This window comes from Lacerta agilis, chromosome 2, assembly GCF_009819535.1.
Source record: "Lacerta agilis isolate rLacAgi1 chromosome 2, rLacAgi1.pri, whole genome shotgun sequence".
Classification (NCBI taxonomy): domain Eukaryota; kingdom Metazoa; phylum Chordata; class Lepidosauria; order Squamata; family Lacertidae; genus Lacerta; species Lacerta agilis.
Genome location: NC_046313.1, coordinates 11,914,414 through 11,933,539, shown reverse-complemented (window position 1 = coordinate 11,933,539; position 19,126 = coordinate 11,914,414). Strand labels below are relative to the sequence as shown.

The 19,126-nt window shown below is 45.5% G+C and overlaps 1 protein-coding gene across 2 annotated transcripts in view; it reads right to left on the bottom strand.

Annotated features, from left to right (window-relative positions):
* COL2A1 (collagen type II alpha 1 chain) overlaps window positions 1–19,126 on the bottom strand; it is an 81,619-nt gene that overhangs the window by 44,012 nt on the left and 18,481 nt on the right. For both annotated transcript variants that reach the window (XM_033138607.1, XM_033138608.1), the window contains 9 exons: window positions 18,818–18,871; window positions 15,349–15,402; window positions 13,902–13,955; window positions 12,150–12,203; window positions 12,000–12,053; window positions 10,127–10,171; window positions 8,282–8,335; window positions 2,286–2,330; window positions 1,576–1,629 (listed from right to left, as the gene is read on the bottom strand). In XM_033138607.1, the coding sequence (XP_032994498.1) occupies window positions 1,576–1,629; window positions 2,286–2,330; window positions 8,282–8,335; window positions 10,127–10,171; window positions 12,000–12,053; window positions 12,150–12,203; window positions 13,902–13,955; window positions 15,349–15,402; window positions 18,818–18,871 (468 nt within the window). The remainder of the gene's footprint in view (window positions 1–1,575; window positions 1,630–2,285; window positions 2,331–8,281; window positions 8,336–10,126; window positions 10,172–11,999; window positions 12,054–12,149; window positions 12,204–13,901; window positions 13,956–15,348; window positions 15,403–18,817; window positions 18,872–19,126) is intronic.

Below are 19,126 nucleotides of genomic sequence, written 5' to 3'. Positions count from 1 at the left end.
TTTTCAGACCACATGTGACTTATTATGGAAGGTTACTAGTTCCACATATTGACTAAAGGTAAAGGGACCCCTGACCATTAGGTCCAGTCACAGATGACTCTGAGGTTGCGGTGCTCATTTCGCGTTACTGGCCGAGGAAGCCGGCGTACAGCTTCCAGGTCATGTGGCCAGCATGACAAAGCCGCTCCTGGCGAACCAGAGCAGTGCATGGAAACGCTGTTTACCTTCCCGCCGGAGCGGTACCTATTTATCTACTTGCACTTTTGACCTGCTTTCAAACTGCTAGGTGGGCAGGAGCTGGGACTGAGCAACAGGAGCTCACCCCGTTGCGGGGATTCGAACCGCCGACCTTCTGATCAGCAAGCCCTAGGCTCTGTGATTTAACCCACAGCGCCACCTTTAACCCACAGCGCCATATTGACTACAATGTAGTAAAAACAGTCCTGTGTAAGGAAAGCAGAGGAACAACAGAAATCCCTTTGCAACCAGAAGTGACATTTGGACCTATGTTCTCTTAACACATCAGTTTAGGTTGCAAACCTACACATATACACCTGAGTCTGTCCCACTGAACTCAGTAGAACTTACTTCAGTGTAGATAGGCATATGGTTGTGCTTTTCATCATTAATATACCCGAGTCTTAAAGCTGTGCGGAGAATCTTGCTCCCCTCCAACCCAAAGCTCTTCTCTCTCCTAAAGAACTCTGAAATGGAACCCCTGCTCCTAGTTTAAAGCAATATACAAGCATTTGGCCCTCCAGGGAATTAACAAATTTTATACTAGCCCCCATCTTAAATGGTTTCACTAATAGCAGAAGGGTATTTCTGACACCCTTGGAAATTACACAGTCCTCTGGGCATGATGCACATATACCCTGTGTGCTTTCCTTGCAATGGGTTTGTTTTGGTGTCACTGGGTTTTCACAGCGCTAAATAATGGTCCACAAAAAAGTAGTTAAATCTCCAGGGAATGATGGATTAGAAGCCCAAACTGCTTCAGTGTAATTCAGTTTTCTGTTGAGGTGGAAGCAATACATTCGAAGAACAATTCACACAAACCATTTTTCCAAAGAGATCTACAGACAGTTAATTTGTCAAGATTTAACAAGACGAGTGCAAACAGGAGTGTTGTTTTAGGACTTTCTGCAACATTACTCCTATAACTTGTGCTTCTCTCCACACACTCGGCTTCCATTTTCCTTCACAAATGCCTATATGTTGATTTCTATCCAGGCCTTTTCCAGACCTTCTGAAACTCCTTTTCCTAGTATCCTTTCCTCTCACACAGATGTTCATAGACATGTATTCACAGGCTGCTTTTTCTCGGGGGCTGTCAATCTTTCCACCTTCTCCTTACTTTGCAGGCAGGAAGACCTGATGAAATGCTTCAGGCCTCTTTCCAAAGTGATAAAAGGAGCAAAATACTCAGTGGGCTTGGGGAGGAAAGCGTTTCACAGTTGCTTAGAAAAAGCAGTGTGTGTTTGTGTGTGCGTGTGTATGTGTGCGTGTGTGTGTGTGTGTCATGACAAGCCAGCGGCTGCAAACACACTCATTCGGCCTTGAAGCTCTACTTACCTTTGCACCTGGTGCACCTGGGAAACCTGGAGATCCAGCGGGGCCAACAGGTCCCTGAAGAAAGAGAAAAGGGTTTCAATAACTTTGAGAAAAGGAGGACAGAGTTATTTTAACTATTTAGCCTCCACAGTTTTCATGGCAGCCATACAAGTTATGTAATGGCCCCTTATGCCTGAAAGTCTTTTGCAGAACATATACATGCCAGCTCTCTTTTGTCTCCTCACTTTTTTTTTTTGTAAAGTCTATGTCTTTTTAAAAAAAAAACGCCACACAATTTAGGGGAGAACAGGAATTCTTTTTTAAAAAATTAATAATTTTAGAACTATTTAGTATTTCAGTAATAACATATCCATGGAGTTTTCTTGGCAGGGATACTGGAGTGGCTTGCCGGTTCCTCCTCCAGGTGGATCACATTTAGTCTAAACTCTCCACTATGACCTGTCCATCTTGGGTGGCCCTGCATGGCATAGCTCATAGCTTCCCTGAGTTATTCAAGCCCCTTCGCCACAACAAGGCAGTGATCCATGAAGGAGTGCCTGGCGTGCTCTGGTCCATGGGGTCACGAAGAGTCAGACACGACTGAACGACTGAACAATAACATATCCAATTCGTAAGTTTCCATTTTAGCAGGAAAAAAACCTAAAAATAAATGCATGTTCAGAAATCTTTTAAAAAGCAATTTATAATCTTTCAAAAAGCAATTTACTTACGGGTGGACCAGCTGGACCAGGGAGACCATCGTTACCACGAGCACCCTGTGGGAACAAGAGATCACGAGTCACAAAAGTAAGTGTTATCAAATAGCATTGCAGCTGTGCTCCCAATTATGCCACCAAATTGAATTGGAGCCCTGGGTAAATCTATCTTGTGGAACATATAGAAGCCACTGCATAGGACTGTATCAGGAGACATAAATGCACTAACTAGTCTGCTGCTGTGAAAGCAACCAAGGGTCTTGGGTCACCTTAAGGACTAATATGTATTATGCCGAGAGCTTTGTGGACTGGACTCGATGTATGAAATGGAATCCTCAGGTGGCAGGTTTACACAAACATGAGCATAAAGTGGGGGATATGTAGGAGTTAAATGGCAATGGAATTTAAAAAAGGACATTCTTTGGCGATTCAATTAGAGATTGAACGGAATGTTTTCTGGTGTTAAAATGCATATAAACAAACACAAGTTTACATGTGTTTATAATACAGGAAAAACAGAACTGAAAGCATGAAAGCAAATCAAAGCAACAAAACACAAAAATCAAAACATAAATCCAGAAATAAAATACAAGGGTAAAGGGGTACAGGCCCCACTAACCATCAAAGGTGTGACAAAGAACTATAGGTGGCACTTAAGCACATTTTTTAGAATAGTGCCTGTAGTCACATCAGAAAAGGCTTTGCGTTGTGCATCCGTGGGTCTAATCCAACCTAATGGTCATACTCAGTACAAGGCAGCATTGCAGGTTCAAATCCTTGTCTAGGAAATCCTTCTTTAGTCTCCTGTGCAAGCAGAATGGCACATAGCCATGGGGAGATTCCCCCCACCCACAATCCTGGTACTGTATACTGGACTTGAAATTGCTTTTCTGCGTTTTTTATAGGAGAAGCGTTGCATAAATGAAATAAGATAATAAATAATACTGAGTCCCAAAGCATATGCAGAATTTGGGTGTGCACATGCTCAGGGAAGAGCTTGTGGTCCCCCACCCCCTTATAAGACTTGCCTTTACAGCCTCAGTTCCAGAGAGATGGCTAGGGGATCATTTGTGCATTCAAGACATCCTCCATTATCAGATCTGGATCCAGCTAAAGTTACTACCTCCCCAATTCACCAGGAATTTCTGCAGTGTTTCATTGCAAGCATCAACCTGGTGGGTTTATTCCCACCTCCATGGTCTATGGCTGCATTTCTCCCCACTGCCCTTTAGTTTAATGCACAACCAAGTCCCAGCAATCTAGAGTAGGTGGGGAAGGAGGTGAAGGATAGCAAGATAAGCCTACACCTGCCACCCCTGTCCTGTTCATAAGACAGAGATCCAATGAGGGCAATGGAAGATGAGTTTGCTGCCATGTATATACTACACATATAGTTTTGACATTTGCAGACTATATGTTGGCTACATGAATAAAGTTTGATTTGATTTGACATTTGCAACCCTGCACTCACTTGCAGGGAAGTGCAGGATACAAATGTAATAAACTAATAAATAACTGTGTGCATGTGATGAAGTTTTAGGCCTTTTTTCTATGACACAGCCTTCTTGGTTGATATATGTTTTGCAAAAACAACATGATGGGATAGTTAATGTGGCATAATTCTTCCTACAGAAAAGCTTTGCTAGAAATTAAATCTGTGACTCACACTGCTTACTCAGATGTTCAAGATAACTTTTGTCTGTGCACAGAAGCTTTTCACTCCCGCCCCCGCTGTGCCTGTATCAAGAACCACTTTTGAACTCCCCCCCCCCCCCATGAAGTTGCAAACAGACAGAAATAGCTTGTCAAACAGTGCACAAGGCTGCTTTTTGGAGGGGTGAGGAAAGAACAGCTTCACTGCATATAGGAAGTTGGCTATGTGTATTCCTCTGAATTAATGCCATTTTTGTGTGAGACCCAACACAACAGGAGCAGACATCCACTCAGGCAACAGGGCATCTCCTTCCTCTCCTCCTCTCTGCAGCCCCCTCCGCCACTAAATTGTAATTGGATAACTTGTTTTCCTGTTCCCCACTAATTGGAGTCTGGCTGACACTTTGAGGCAGAAAGGGGAGCTGATTCCTTCCAATGGGTGCTCACTGAACATGTTTAGAGTTGCTAAGTTAAACCTGGTTACTTCAAGGCTGTTAAACAGTCTTGGTTACTTTATCTCCTTAATTCTCTCAACTATCTGAATCTGTAAGAATATGAAGACTGGAGCTTTGAGCTAAAACGCTCCCGCTGAGCTTCACAGCCAGCCCTATGGGGGCTTTGACATTTGTTCAATAAACAGCCAGAGGGAATTTCACGCTACGTTTATTACAGTATCAAGTGAAGGCTGAAATCTCTGGAGACGTAGAATGGAATGCTGGAAATGGGCCCGGGCATGATGTATCTGGCTTGCTAGTTTGCTAAACTGAGCACAGCCATTCCTGTTAGCTTTGCTTCACAAAAGACCCAGGTTCAAATACCCATGCAACCACACAGTTTATGGGTTGACACAGGGTCAGTAATTAACTCTCAGCCTGATGTATCATGTAGAGTAGCTGGGAGAATAAAATGAAGGAAGCCGTGTAGGACACAACTCCCTGAGCTTCTTGAAGGGCAGGACAAAAGCAAAGTGAATCAACAAACATGTGGATGTTCACATAGTTTTGCTAAGTAGACTGTGACACAGCAGTGGACGGCTGCACTACTCACCTGACCTCCCACCAAACGGGTCGCTGCTGCATACCAGGATGGAGAGGGGAATGTAGCAGCAAGGTCAGCACCAGAGCCGTCTTAAGGGGATCTGCCGCCCTGGCGCGGCTATCCCTCCGGCGCCCCCGCCATGCCGCCTCTCCGCCGCCTCCCTCCCGCGCTTGCCGCCCCTTGGGAGGGGGGTGGGCGAGCGGGGGGTGAGGGGCGTGGCGCTGGAGCGGCGCGGGGCTCTGCGCGCCCTTCCAGCGCTTCCGGGATGGGAGGCGAGGGCGGCCGGCTCGCGCTCCGCGCGCAGCTGGACGGCGCGGCGCTGCTGGGCAGCTCGCGCTGCATTGGGCGGGCGGCCGGCTGCGCGCGGGAGCGCGAGCCGGCCGCCCTCGCCTCCCAGAGCCCCAGCTGGAGTGCTGGAAGGTCGCGCAAAGCCCCGCGCCGCTCCAGCGCTCCAGCTGGGGCTCTAGGAGGCGAGGGCGGGCGGCTTACAGCCCGCCCGCCGGCGCGCGAGTGCCCGCCTGCCCGTGGGGGCGGGTTGGGGAGGAGGAGCCCGGTATGCCGGTGGGCTCGCGGGGGCGCCCCTGGGGCGCCCAGCGCCCTGGCGCACCGCGCCACCGGCTTCTATGGATGAGACGGCTCTGGTCAGCACAGGGCTAACATGCTGGCAAGACAGCAAGATTGGCTTTGGAGGAGTGTTTCCATTGCGCTTTCTTTGCCGCCACCCCCGATCCCAATATGTAGTAGCAACGCAGCTGGAGGGAGGTCAGGTGAGCAGCACCAAACACTACTGGTGTGACACTTCTCGGCATCCACATTCCCCCCATGATCCAATCAATTAAACTAATTTTCCAGTTTAACCAAAACCCCTGAATTTTGCACCCAATCATCTAAACCAAAGTTTCCCAAACTTTGATCTTCAGCTGTTGTTGGACTACATCTCCCATCATCCCTAGCTAGCAGGACCAGTGGCTCAGGGGTGATAGGAGTTGTAGTCCAACAACAGCTGGAGACCCAAGTTTGGAAAACTCTGATCTAAACATAGCCTCTAGGATTGTGACCTCTCTTATACCCAATGCTGAACTTTAGATTTACAGTGGAAGTAAGTGGGAGAAGAGGCAGGAACAGTTCCTTCTGCCTCCTCTTCCCCTCTCTGGCACTATATGGCTCTGTGTATATGGCATACCTACAGATTTGAGGAACTGTCTGGGTGACAGACTCATGCAACATGTGGGCAGGAGGACCTGTTTCGGCTCCTGCCTTAGCCACTCATCTGACCTCCACTCAATCATGTTATTACTGCTTATCCAGAGCTGGAGAGGGAGGGGCGAGGTAGCAGTGAGGTCAGCACGGTGGAAGCTCACCAATAGGAGCACCAGACAGGCTCTGCTGGTGCACTTGCACTGCGCTGATCTCACCACCACCTCATCCATCGCCCTCTACCCACTCCCAAAGTAAGCAGCAGCATCACCACCAATCAGAGGTCAAGTGAGCGCAACATAGCTCAATTGGTAGAGCATGAGATTCTTAATCCCAGGGTTGTGGGTTCGAGCCAACTCTACAATTCTATGAGTGGAGGCACCCTACCACACTATCCGCTCCATCTGATGCCCAGGTTACAAGGTTTTGTGTTATTTATTCAAAAACATTTCTATACTGCTTAATAGTCGAAAAATCTCTAAATGGTATAGCACGTAAAAAAACAAGCTATATATCAGTAAAACAAAAATGCAACCTAAAACCAGTAAAACAGTGTGGTGCCACAAGTAGAATTTCTCCAGATGATCTAAGTCAGTGACGGCCAAACTTGGCCCTCCAGCTGTTTTGGGACTACAACTCCCATCACCCCTAGCTAACAGGACCAGTGGTCAGGGATGATGGGATTGTAGTCCCAAAACAGCTGGAGGGCCAAGTTTGGCCATCAATGATCTAAACGGTCTGACAGTCTTTGACTTAACATATAAAGCCCTGAATAACTCAGGACTAAGTTAACAACAATATGATGAACGTGGCCCAATAGCTGGCCGGTATCCAAGGCATACAAAAAGTTGCACCTCAGCACAGGTGTAATGTGTGCATGCCCAGGTGCTCCAATCAATAACCTGGACTCAGCATTCTGAATCAGCTGCAGCTTCTGGACCAATCCCAAGATGGCAACTCTAGTTACTTCCTATCCTTTGAAAAGCATTGGCACTTTCCTGCACAGCATATCTACAACTTTACAGCATGAATGGGGAACCCGTGAACCTTCAAATGTTGTTGGACTCTGGCTCCCATCAGCCCCAGCTAGCAAGGCTGAGGGTCAGAGATGATGGGAGTTGTAGTCCAAGGGCCACAGGTTCCCCACCTCTGCCTCTATTTGCAAAGGAAAAAAGATCCCATTTAAGCAAATGCATGTTTCTCTGCAAAGCAAACGGCACATTCCGGATTGGAACCACAGCAGGGGGCAAAAGGTTAGAGGCCCTGAATTCCCATTCTAGATCCCCACCACCATGTTCACAGCAATTTGTGTAGAAGAAATTCTGCACTTAACAAAACAAAAGTTTGGTTCCCCCCCCCCCCAAGCTGTACTTAAACTAGAAGTTAGCCCCATTCGGTGCTACTAAGCAGAGGCTGCTTTCTGCTTCTCTCCTCCACAGTCAACATAATAAAGCATGACATGTCCTTTAGGGAGATGCCCATTGCCATCTTTCGTGAGATGCCCACTGCAGTAAAAATCTGCTGGCTGGTGGGCAAAAGACCATTACCATGCATCTTAGGGCACAGCAACTTAAACAGCCTTTGCCAACTTATGCCCTCCAGGCATTGGAAACTAGTCCATTAGGGCAAATGGGGCACTGCCCCACCAACCTTGGTTCCACCAAGCCCACCTGCCCTTCTTACTTACAACCAGTCCAGGGCGTGACCCTGGCTTTCTGTTTCCTCCTCCTTGGTTGTCAGTGTTGCTGTAGCAGAACTCAGCAGGGAGGTGGATGGGGAGAAAACTATAGCTAATTGACTCTGCCTGTTGCTGGCTATAGCGCCTCCTACTGCTGGCCTTCTTGCCTTCTGCCCTACCAGGCCCAATAGGCACCAGCCACCTCTGCCTCCAGATGTTCAACAACCAAAAGCCACAGCAAGTATACTGAAAAGGGCAAAGAAATCTAATTCCATCATTACTTTTACGGAAACATGGTAGGCCATGACAAATGGGGTAGGGGGATCGCAAGGGGCAGGAGGTTTTCCACTAAAGTCATGGGTATGTATATTTATTCTGCACTAGCAACACTTCCAAGATAAAGGACTTGCAGTGTTCAAGTTAATTCAAGTAAGTTGTTACTTACCGCAGCACCAGATGGGCCAGGACGTCCTCTCTCGCCTGGGAGACCACGGGGACCCTGGGAAAAAACAATAACAAACGTGAGAAGGGCATCATTATAACATCCTAATCTTCCAGAGTGCAGATTTTAGAGTGCGGAGGAACCTACTTTTCAACATTATGGCTAGTGAAATGCTCATCAGCACGACAGTGTGGTGTAACAGTTAAAAGGGTTGCAGTAGGCTCTAGTGGACCAGGGCTCAAATCCCCACAAAGCCAAGTGGGCCAATCACAGTCTCTCTGCCTAACCTAACTCACAAGATTGTTGTGAGGATAAAATAGGAAGGAGAAGAACCATGTACAGTACCCTGACCTGTCGAGGAAAGGTGGGCTATTACAGATAATGATAAATAAATAAATGACAGGTGAGTAGGTGTGGTGCATGAAGGGAGGGCCTGTATATTACAGAGATTGTGTGCGCGCTTTGTTCATATGTAAATGTAAAGGTAAAGGACCCCTGGATGGTTAGGTCCAGTCAAAGGTGACTATGGGGTTGTGGCACCCATCTCACTTTCAGGCCGAGGGAGCCAGTGCTTGTCCACAGACAGCTAAACCGCTTCTGGCGCAATGAAACACCGTGATGAAAGCCAGAGCGCACGGAAGCACTGTTTACCTTCCCGCAGCAGCAGTACCTATTTATCTACTTGCAATGGCATGCTTTTGAACTGCTAGGTTGGCAGGAGCCAGGACAGAGCATCGGGAGCTCACCCGTTGCAGGGATTCGAACCCCCAATCTTCTGATCGGCAAGCCCAAGAGGCTCAGTGGTTTAGACCACAGCACCATCCGCATCCAAGCACTCTGCACACGACATACACTTTTTACTTATTTCATTTCAATAGCTGCCTGTCTGTTTGCAAATATCCCCCATGGCAGTTTACAAGCAAGACAATACTGGAAATACAATATGAAGTTACAAAAATAAAATATAAACCCTAACAATAAGAGACACCAAACACCACTGTGAGAACAAGACGCTGGACTAGATGGGCCAGTGTTCTGATCCAGCACAATCATCCCCCCCCCCCAAATCATTCCTCGTGACAAGACACCATCAATAGCTTATATAGCCTGAATTTAGAGCACACTAGGCACACCTACCCCAAGGCTAGTTTAAGGCACAATGAGACAGCCTGGCATAATAAAAAGGTTTGTACCTGGCTTTGAAAAGATCACCACTTGCTGCAGCTAAGCGAGCATGGGTCTGATCCATGTCTGGATGAGTGCGGAGCCACATGTGAACCTGGCACAGGTCACCGCAAATTCCAGGGAGGTCTTGAGTATGTACATTTGAGTTGCACAAACTCTCAGGAATTTTTCCAAGCACAATTCAAAGTGTTGGTGCTAACCTTGAAAGCCCTAAATGGCCTTGGCCCAGTATACCTGAAGGAGCATCTCCATCCCATCATTCAGCCCAGACACTGAGGTCCAGCTCCGAGGGCCGTCTGGCGGTTCCCTCACTGCGAGAAGTGAGGTTACAGGGAGAGGGCCTTCTCGGTTATGGCGCCCGCCCTGTGGAACTCCCTCCCATCAGATGTCAAGGAAATAAACAACTATCTGACTTTTAGAAGACATCTGAAGGCAGCCCTGTTTGGGGAAGTTTTTAATGTTTGATGTTGTTGCTTTTTTATTATTAATATTCTGTTGGGAGCCACCCAGAGTGGCTGGGGAAATCCAGCCAGATGGGCGGGGTATAAATTATTATTACTACTATTATTATTATTAGTCAAATACAGACAGGCAATGCCCACCCTGCAGGGCTAAGAGTGCTGTTATTACTGATTAAAAGGAAGTTGAGCAGTGGATACTCACCATTGGACCAGGTGACCCAGCTTCTCCAGCAGCGCCAGCTTCACCCTAGAGTAAGAGAGACCATGGTAATTGACTGAACAACAACAACAACCAAACCCCACACCTGTGTGGGTCAGGGGTGGGAGATGAGACTCTGAAGGAGCTTCCAAATGACCTCTTTATTCTGATTTGTTTGTGAGGACAACACAGGTTATTTAATGAGCATTCGTCCTTGGTTTGCTGGCAACCTGAATTTGCTGGTCTGTGTTTGAAAACAGTGATAGTCTGGGAGCACCATGGATGCTGTGGAAACAATTCTCATTGCCATTCCACTTAGTTGAACACTAGAGGGCACTCCACTAGCACATACAGTGGCACCTTGGTTCTCGAACTTAATCCGTCCGACTCCCAAAACTGTTCAAAAACCAAGGCGCGGCTTCCGATTGGCTGCAGGAGTTTCCTGCACTCAAGCGGAAACCGCAGGAGCCGCGTTGGATGTTCGGCTTCCGAAAAAGGTTCACAAACTGGAACACTCACTTCCGGGTTTGCAGCGTTCAGGAGCCGACTTGTTTGGCAACTAAGTGGTTCAAGAACCAAGGTACCACTGTACAACTGTATCAATGGCAAACGGTTGCCTGCAGATGCATCTCAACTGGCAACCCCATTTCTGGCAGAAAGGCTGGGGTGGAATTGAGTGGGATGAACTATTGCTGCCAATGAGGAGGCTGCACAGCTGTAAGGAGCCTACTCAGTTTCAGCACCCATACAAAGCTGAGTGCAAAGTCCTCCAAGTTCTTGTGATACTTGCTGGCTGCAGAAAGGGAAGACGTCTAGATCCCATGCAATGAAATGAGCATATACTATAAAAAGGTCCTAAGTTACCGTTAGGAATCCTCATACAGCTTCCCCCACTCCTTCTTGTCTTAGGCTCCTAGGCATGGGGGGGGGGCAGCAGGCTTCCAGGCAGACTAGGAAGCTTAGAGGTGTCATGTGTAGTGGGCATCCATGATGCCACAACAGCAGTTAGCAAAAGACATACCAGTTGGCGGAGACAAGGATAGTGATAGACTACGTACAGCTGTTCATTGCTCTTAAATACTGTGTGCTTAATTACTACAGGAAAACAGCAATCTGCTAATTATGCACTTGGGTGCTAAGAGAACATGGTCATTTTCAGCATCAGCATTCTTGGGTGCTGCTGAAAACCGAAACAGCTCCCTGCTTTGAAAATCCTGCTCTCTTTGGTGTGCACCATTTATTTCCCTGGAGAACAGATTTTTAACACCAACTAAAGTATTGTTTTTAACACTCGACTGGGAGCCACCCAGAGTTGCTGGGGAAACTCAGCCAGATGGGCGGGGTATAAATATATTATTATTATTATTATTATTATTATTATTATTATATAAAGAAAGTGTTTTCTTTTCCTGACACATCTAGATCAATTGGTCTACCTGTAATGATTTCTTTGGGGGGGGGAGGGGAATACAGTGTGTTTTACTTTGAAAAGAAAAGTCTACAGGGAAATTTTAAAACCGTACACTGGTAGAAATAAATTCACTTAAGAACTTTTAATTTCACCCTGGCAAGCAAATTTACATTGGTTTTGATGTGCAGGGCTTCTGTTTTAAAGGAACAGAAGCTCTCAGTCAGCTTTAATTGCACACCTTGAATTTGCAGGGATGTGATTGAATCGCACCTGAAAATAGTGATAGTCTGGAAGCGCCTACAATCTGAAACTTGGTAAGGGGGCGTTGATTGGAAGAAGTTACTTGAGTTTGCAAAGGGACCTTAACAATATTTAGAAAAAAACTAAAACGGTATTCATTGGTTGGGGTGGGAGGCATGGGAAAGCCATAGGTGCCCATGGCTACTAAAATCTAATGTTCCTTACCTTAGCACCTGCAGCACCAGCTTCTCCCTTGGAACCATCTAATCCAGGATAACCCTAGAAAAAGAGAGGAAATCATGGAGAAGTTTCATTGCATATCCTTGGCAGAGAATTTTACTAAAAATCCAGCCTATTTAAAGCTTGCATACTTACTCTGTGACCTTTTACGCCGGGAAGACCTGGGGTCCCGGGGAAACCTCGAGCACCCTAAGAGTCAACGGGAGATCAGTTCAGGTAAATAAATAAAGTTTCTCAAACAGATGCTGATAACTGCACAAAAGCTGGACTACTGAACAGCTCACTGTAGAAGCCAAACGGCCAGGTTTCTGGCCTATCAGTCATTTACATTGAAGGAAGACCTAACCAAAACACATACATGGATAAGTCTGCACTAGAGTATGGAAACAGGAAGCAAAACCAACTTGCTCATGTTAAGCTGTGGCCTCTTTAGCCCTTTATTCCATCTCTATCTATACTCAGAATGTAAAGCTCTCTGTTCCCCATCACTCACTCCCCCTTTTCATTAGGCTTTGATTCAGTGACCCTCTTAAAACGGGAGGCAAGCAAAATTGCTGACATCATAATGCCAATTCATGACACCTGTAGTGACTGCTAAGTTTCAAGCATGCCCTAACCTTTTCTCCACACACAGCCCAGTCTCAAATTAATACCGTCTGCAGATAGGTTTGTGCAATTCCACACTAGTCACAGAATTTACAATTTTGTTTTAAACCAAGCTTCCTACGGCTGCAAAGATAGGCTTCGAAGATATATAGGTAGATATTTGCTGTTGCAATTTGTATACCAAAGTCCAAATATATACGGTATAGAACAGATCAGATAAAATTGCCAAACAAAATAAAAATGTTAAAAAGTATACAATTTAAACCTCAGAGAACAAAATTGTGGGCCTTATTTTAATGGCAATAGCTAAAAAATTGCAGCCTTTGCTGTCACCAGCTTATCTTGTTCCTCCGGGAGAAAAGTTACCCCAGGTGAGATAATAATAGTGGGGTGATTAACCCTTTACGCAAGTCTCTGTATGCAGAGCAAAATAACCGTATGCAGATCGTTTCTTTTAAAACAAGTTTCTTATAGCTTCAAAGTGTTCAGGCAATGATGGCAGTGGAGGATTTTCTAGTGATCAGGGAGCAGAGTTTCAATGGCTGGCAGAAGCAGAATAAAATTCATAAAAATGTAAAATAAACGTTGATTTATTTAATTTGAATATTGCAGACAGATCGGAAAAAATAGTTTTTAATAAGATACAGAATTTTATCTTGTGTGTCTTAATGTTGTTCAACACTGATAATTTTGTCTGCAATCTGTTTCTAATGCAATAAAAGTCCTGGTGACTGGCATGTGGCAATGAGCTACAGGAGTTAAAACAAAATAAAAAATAAAAGAAATCCTTCCAGTAGCACCTTTGAGACCAACTAAGTTAGTTTTGGTATGAGCTTTCGTGTGCATGCACACTTCTTCAGATACTGGAAGGATTTTTTATTTTATTTTATTTTGTTTTGACTATGGCAGACCAACACGGCTACCTACCTGCTACAGGAGTTAGTTATTCTCTGGCTCTCTAAACAACCTGAGAGCCAGGGTGGTTTTCAAAGTCAAATTCAGCAGAGACTCCCACATATATCCAGTAGCCTAAGCCAGAAATCCAACATACTATTTTTATTTTTAATCAAGGCTTTGCTCTGGTGGAGAATCCTGAAATTCTAAGCTCATCTTCAGGAAGACTAAGGAGATCGCTTCATCCAAAACCACAGAATATTTCCTCCAAAACTGTGCCTGTTTGTGTCAACTAAATGTATTCTCAGAATAAATGTGAATTCTGCTGCATTTCTTTATCTGGTTGTACGCGCACAGATATCTGAGATATGCTGGACAAAGCCATACCTGAGGCCCAGGTGGCCCACGCTCTCCCGATTTGCCAGGTTTGCCAGATTCACCCTGAAAGAGACAAAAGTGATTAAAACATACTCTTTAAGAAAAGGATGACATTTATACAAATGTCAAGGTCAGAAGAAGACATCAGAATTGAATAACTTAAAGCTGCTGAGTTAACTCCATGGTCCTTCCTAGTTTGCTGTTCTGTCTCCAACAAAAACTACAGTCGTACCTTGAATCACAAGTGCCTTATGACTTGAACGTTTTGGCTCCCAAAAGCTGCAAACCCAGAAGTGAGTGTTCCAGTTTGCGAACGTTCTTTTGGAACCCAAATGTCCATGCAGCTTCCGCAGCTTCTGATTGGCTAGAAGAACCTCCTGCAGCCAATCGGAAGCCGCACCTTGCTTTCCAAACATTTTGCAAGTCAAATGGACTTCCGGAATGGAATGGTTGTTATGAGGAGAGATGCAGTCCAAAAACATATTGGGACACCAGGTTGAGCAGGGAACCTTTGGCCCTTCAGCTCCCATCAGCCTTGACTATTGGCCATGCTTGCTAGGGCTGATGGGAGATGTAGTTCAGCAACCTCTGGAGGGCAAAAAAGGTTCTCCGACCCTGATGTAATAGCAGAGTAGAAATCTGCATTAAAAATAGTTGGTTCAAATAAATGATATAAGTAAAAAATTCCCTACTTAGCAGCAGCTACCCAACAAAACCCACAAGAAAACAGTACAAGTAGTTTCAGTTCTTTCGTTTTATACCTCCCTTGACATATATCCCCCCCCCCCCCGAAGCTGCCCTTCTAGATTCAGATTTTTCAAATTTACCCTGGTCAAATCACCTTCAGTAACTCAGGCAACAAAATATAACCTTCTCATTACAGTAAAAAGCCCCCATTCCTTGCAGGTCTGTTACAAAGGGCATGCCAATTTTATACCAGTTTAACAAGCCCTTCAAAGAATCCTTGGAATTGTAGTCTGAAGAGAATGCTGAGAAGTCTGTAAGAAATTACAAGCCCTGTATCACAGAACTACAGCTCCCAGAATTCCCAATTGTGAAGCAATGACTGTTAAACCATTTTAAATCTGTAGTGCTTCTTTTCCTCAGGTTTATTTTTTAATACTTTTGCAAACCTTGAGTTTTCCTACTTGATACCTTTCCTCTTGTGGGCAGCATGTGCTATTTTGGCTGTATATTAGGACCCACATTCCAAGAATGACTTCAATTTTAGCCTGAGTGATATTGTGTGTGTGTGTGTGTGTGTGTGTGTGTGTGTGAGAGAGAGAGAGAGAGAGAGAGAGAGACATAAACACTCTGTGCCTTAAAACATCAACTGTTTTGTATTTCACTTTAGCATTAACTTTTGTAGCAAACTCCTCATTCTGCTATGTATTTGCTAAGCTGCTCAAGTCTACCAACATCATGATGGGCAGATGTCAAGAGATAGAATACTCACATCATCGCCAGGTTTTCCAGGTGGCCCAGCTGGCCCACGGGGACCCATTGGACCCTAGGGGGGGGGGAAACAAAATATATTAGAAGTCTGAGATACAGCCTCTTGTATATTCTACCTGTTCACCACCTGCTGACACCTGTTAGTGGCTAGGGAGTCTTAACAAGGTGAATATGCTGACAGTATATGCAGGGATCCATCCTTTCTGTAACTGTGGACTCCCCAATTCACTAGTCATGTTGGTGCTTCTTGTATCCCCATCTATGCAGCTTCTTGAAATCTGTCCTTCCATATCAGGAGAAAACTATTCTAGCGTAGGTTTTGGCTAAGAGAGTTCCATGACATGCATGCTAATACACCACTGCAAAGTTCAGGAATGGGACATCTTTTGGGACAGGGTTCAAGGGCCACATTCCCTCGGGGAAAGAGTTCAGGAGGCAGGCAAAACAGTTCATTCATCTCCCTCACTCTTCATTCATATATTCATTCCCTTCCATTCATTATATCTCTTAGCAGGCAGAGCAAAGGATCCAAAGCATGTCTTTTGCCAACCTGTGGCACAGCTGATGGTCAGTTCCAGAGGCCAACAGCACAGGGCAGAAACTAGAGGAAGCTTCTAAAAGAAGGCATCATATGGCTTTTGCTTCGCCCCCACTCTTAACTAGGGTTTCTAGTTACCATATTGCATTCACAATTAGAATGACAAAAGCGTAAGGGTTTTTCCCCTTGGCACACATGCAGTTTAGTGTTATTTGCACAAGCAAGGCAGATGTGCCGTGAGCCTTGGGCTCACGACTGCCCCCTCTCCTCCTCCCATACAGCTCATTTCAGTTCCCACAAGACCTGAATCGTTGCATACAAGCCAGGGACTGCGGCTGAAAACAAACTTGGTAAGTTTCAAGACAACCCAGGCTTTGTAGGAATCAGAAAACTAAACCCTACCAGACTCCTCCTCCCAGCGACATGGGAGGAGCAGAGGGGAGGCAGCAGTAGTGTAGGTAGTCAGGGCCGGGGGGGGCAGTCTGACCCGGCCTGGGCTGGGCTGGGCAAGGGGGTGTCATAGGGAACCACGGAGATCTTTAGGGCGGCACGGGGATCTGTACTGCAGCACGGTGGCTGCTGTGTATCAGGTTATGGGATTCTAGAGCATCAGGGGAGCTTGAAATTGGTGGCTGCCCTGAAAAAAGGTGGAGTGTGTGAGATTAAGGCTCACGGCAACTCCTTCCAACTTATGCATAAAGCCCTAAACCGTGATTTAACAGAACATGCAACAAGGCCCCTGGCATTGTGCTGTACTAATGCAGGATGTGCAGATAATATTCCTGAGCAGCACTGATATGAAGTACAGTTAAGCTGTATTTTAACTACACCCCAGACAGTTAGAATATGCTTTTTAAAAATTGGCGAGAGTCATCTTCGGCAGTTCCTGAGTCACACACTTTAACCCACTGGTTGCTGCACTCTTTTTTCCATGAGCCTTCAAAAACTCTGAAACTGTAGTTCTAGCCACCAGCAGAAACCACCCCAATACAGCGGTACCTCAGGTTAAGAACTTCTGGAGGTCTTGAGGTCCATTCTTAACCTGAAAAACTGTTCTTAACTTGAGGTACCACTTTAGCTAATGGGGCCTCCCGCTGCTGCTGCACTGCCGGAGCACAATTTCTGTTCTCATCCTGAAGCAAAGTTCTTAACCCAAGGTACTATTTCTTTCTGGATTAGTGGAGTCTGTAAAATGAAGCGTTTGTAACCTGAAGCATCTGTTTGCCACTGTAAAAGCAACTCTTTTACCCATTTTACCATTCTACCCTATCCCAGATAGATTCATTGGTCCAGTCTGGACTTCTTTGGGAGCAAGGGCAGGATGCAACTTGAATAAATAAAGAAATACCTTGCTATTTCAGGTATGGCACCCAGATTGTGGAATGGTCTCCCGCAGGAGACACGCCTTCATTCCCCAATTTTTTAGACAAAGGCTGAAAATGATGCTGTTTCAAGAAAGCATCTTTAAAGGCCTTTAAAATGTGCCCTACTTCACAGCTGATTTTGCTGTGAATGAAGCTTTGAGGACATGTTAATCTCACTTATATCCAACTCTCTCCATTAAGATGTACCCAAAGTGGCTTAAAAGCGTTCAGAAAAAGTAAACAGAAGTTTTTGTTTTATTTTTGAAAAGAAAAATCAAGATCATGCAATAATGTAGAGTAATGTAGTAATTCAACAGTGCTAGGTGAGAGAAGAGTTAATAATTGTAGCGGGGGCATCTGCTAATAGGAAGGACCGCCTCTGGTTGCTTTTTGCATTAATGATAAGAAAACTGATCACTTTTGGAGGCTCAAGGCCTCAACTGTGTTTTATAGTAAAATAAACAGTTAGATTCCACTAGTAAGTATCATTGTCTGTTCTTACTGAAGCTCAAGGACACAACACAACACAAACCACACACACACACACACACACACACACAGAGAGAGAGAGAGGGGGGGGAGCAGCCACTCAAGGTGGCATTTGATAAAAATTCATTAAAAACACGTCATCCCACAAAAAACCCCAAATTTTTAAACAACAAGGTATCAAAGCAGCCACAAACAACTAAGAGTAAACACAAACTTAAGAACAAGCAAATCAAATGGTTGCCTCCAAAAAGCAATCTGAAATGTTTCAAAAAGCTTTCCCCGTTTTTCTAAAATTACGAAGACCAAAAGCCTACCTAGTGGTCCATCATCCTGTTTTCACTGCGACCAACCAGATGCCTCTGGGAACCCCCCAAGCAGGACATGAGGGCATATTCATGAAGGATTGGGGTTCATAAGCCTTCCTACGTAACATACTGTCCACAGCAGGTGCCACCATCATTCCTAGCTAGCAAGACCAGCGGTCAGGGATGATGGGAACTGTAGTCCAGAAGCAGCTGGAGACCATAGCTGTCAACCTTCCCTTTTTTGCGGGAAATTCCCCTATCAGTACTATATAGTATAGTACTGACAGGGGAATTTCCCGCAAAAAAGGGAAGGTTGACAGCTATGCTGGAGACACAAGGTTGGGAAACACTGCTATAGAGACATCTGGTTGTCCACTGGGAGAATAGGATGCTGGACTAGATGGGGTTTTAACCTGATCAAACATGGCTGTTCTTATCTTTTTTATGTTCCTCTCCAATCCACTAAAACCCCATCATGTCCACCCTTCGTCATTCCCCCACAACTAAAAAGCTGCAAAGTCTCTCCATGGGATAACTGTTAGACCCAAGTTCAACTGCAAAGCTCAATAAATCTTTTCAGTTTGCTTGTGCCCTTACTTTTTGAGAACCCCTAAGCTAAGTACTTTTGATTGATACTTTAGACAGGCTTCCTCGGGAGGTCGAGGATCCCAGAAGCAAAGAGGGGATTTGCAGGTGCATCATGGCAAGAGAGAACAGAGGAAAACATGAGCGCATTAATTGTGCCGCAAACGTGTACACTTCCTAGATACTCACGCCAGTACCAGGTTCACCAGGTTCACCAGGGCTGCCTTGAAATCCTTGAGGGCCCTGAAAAGAAGAGCATAGAGCAGGGGTCAGCAAACTTTTTCAGCAGGGGGCCGGTCCACTGTCCCTTAGACTTTGTGGGGGGCCGGACTATATTTTGGAAAAAAAAATATGAACAAATTCCTATGCCCCACAAATAACCCAGAGATGCATTTTAAATAAAAGGACACATTCTACTCATGTAAAAACACGCTGATTCCCAGACCGTCTGCAGGCCACATTTAGAAGGCGATTGGGCCGCATCTGGCCCCCGGACCT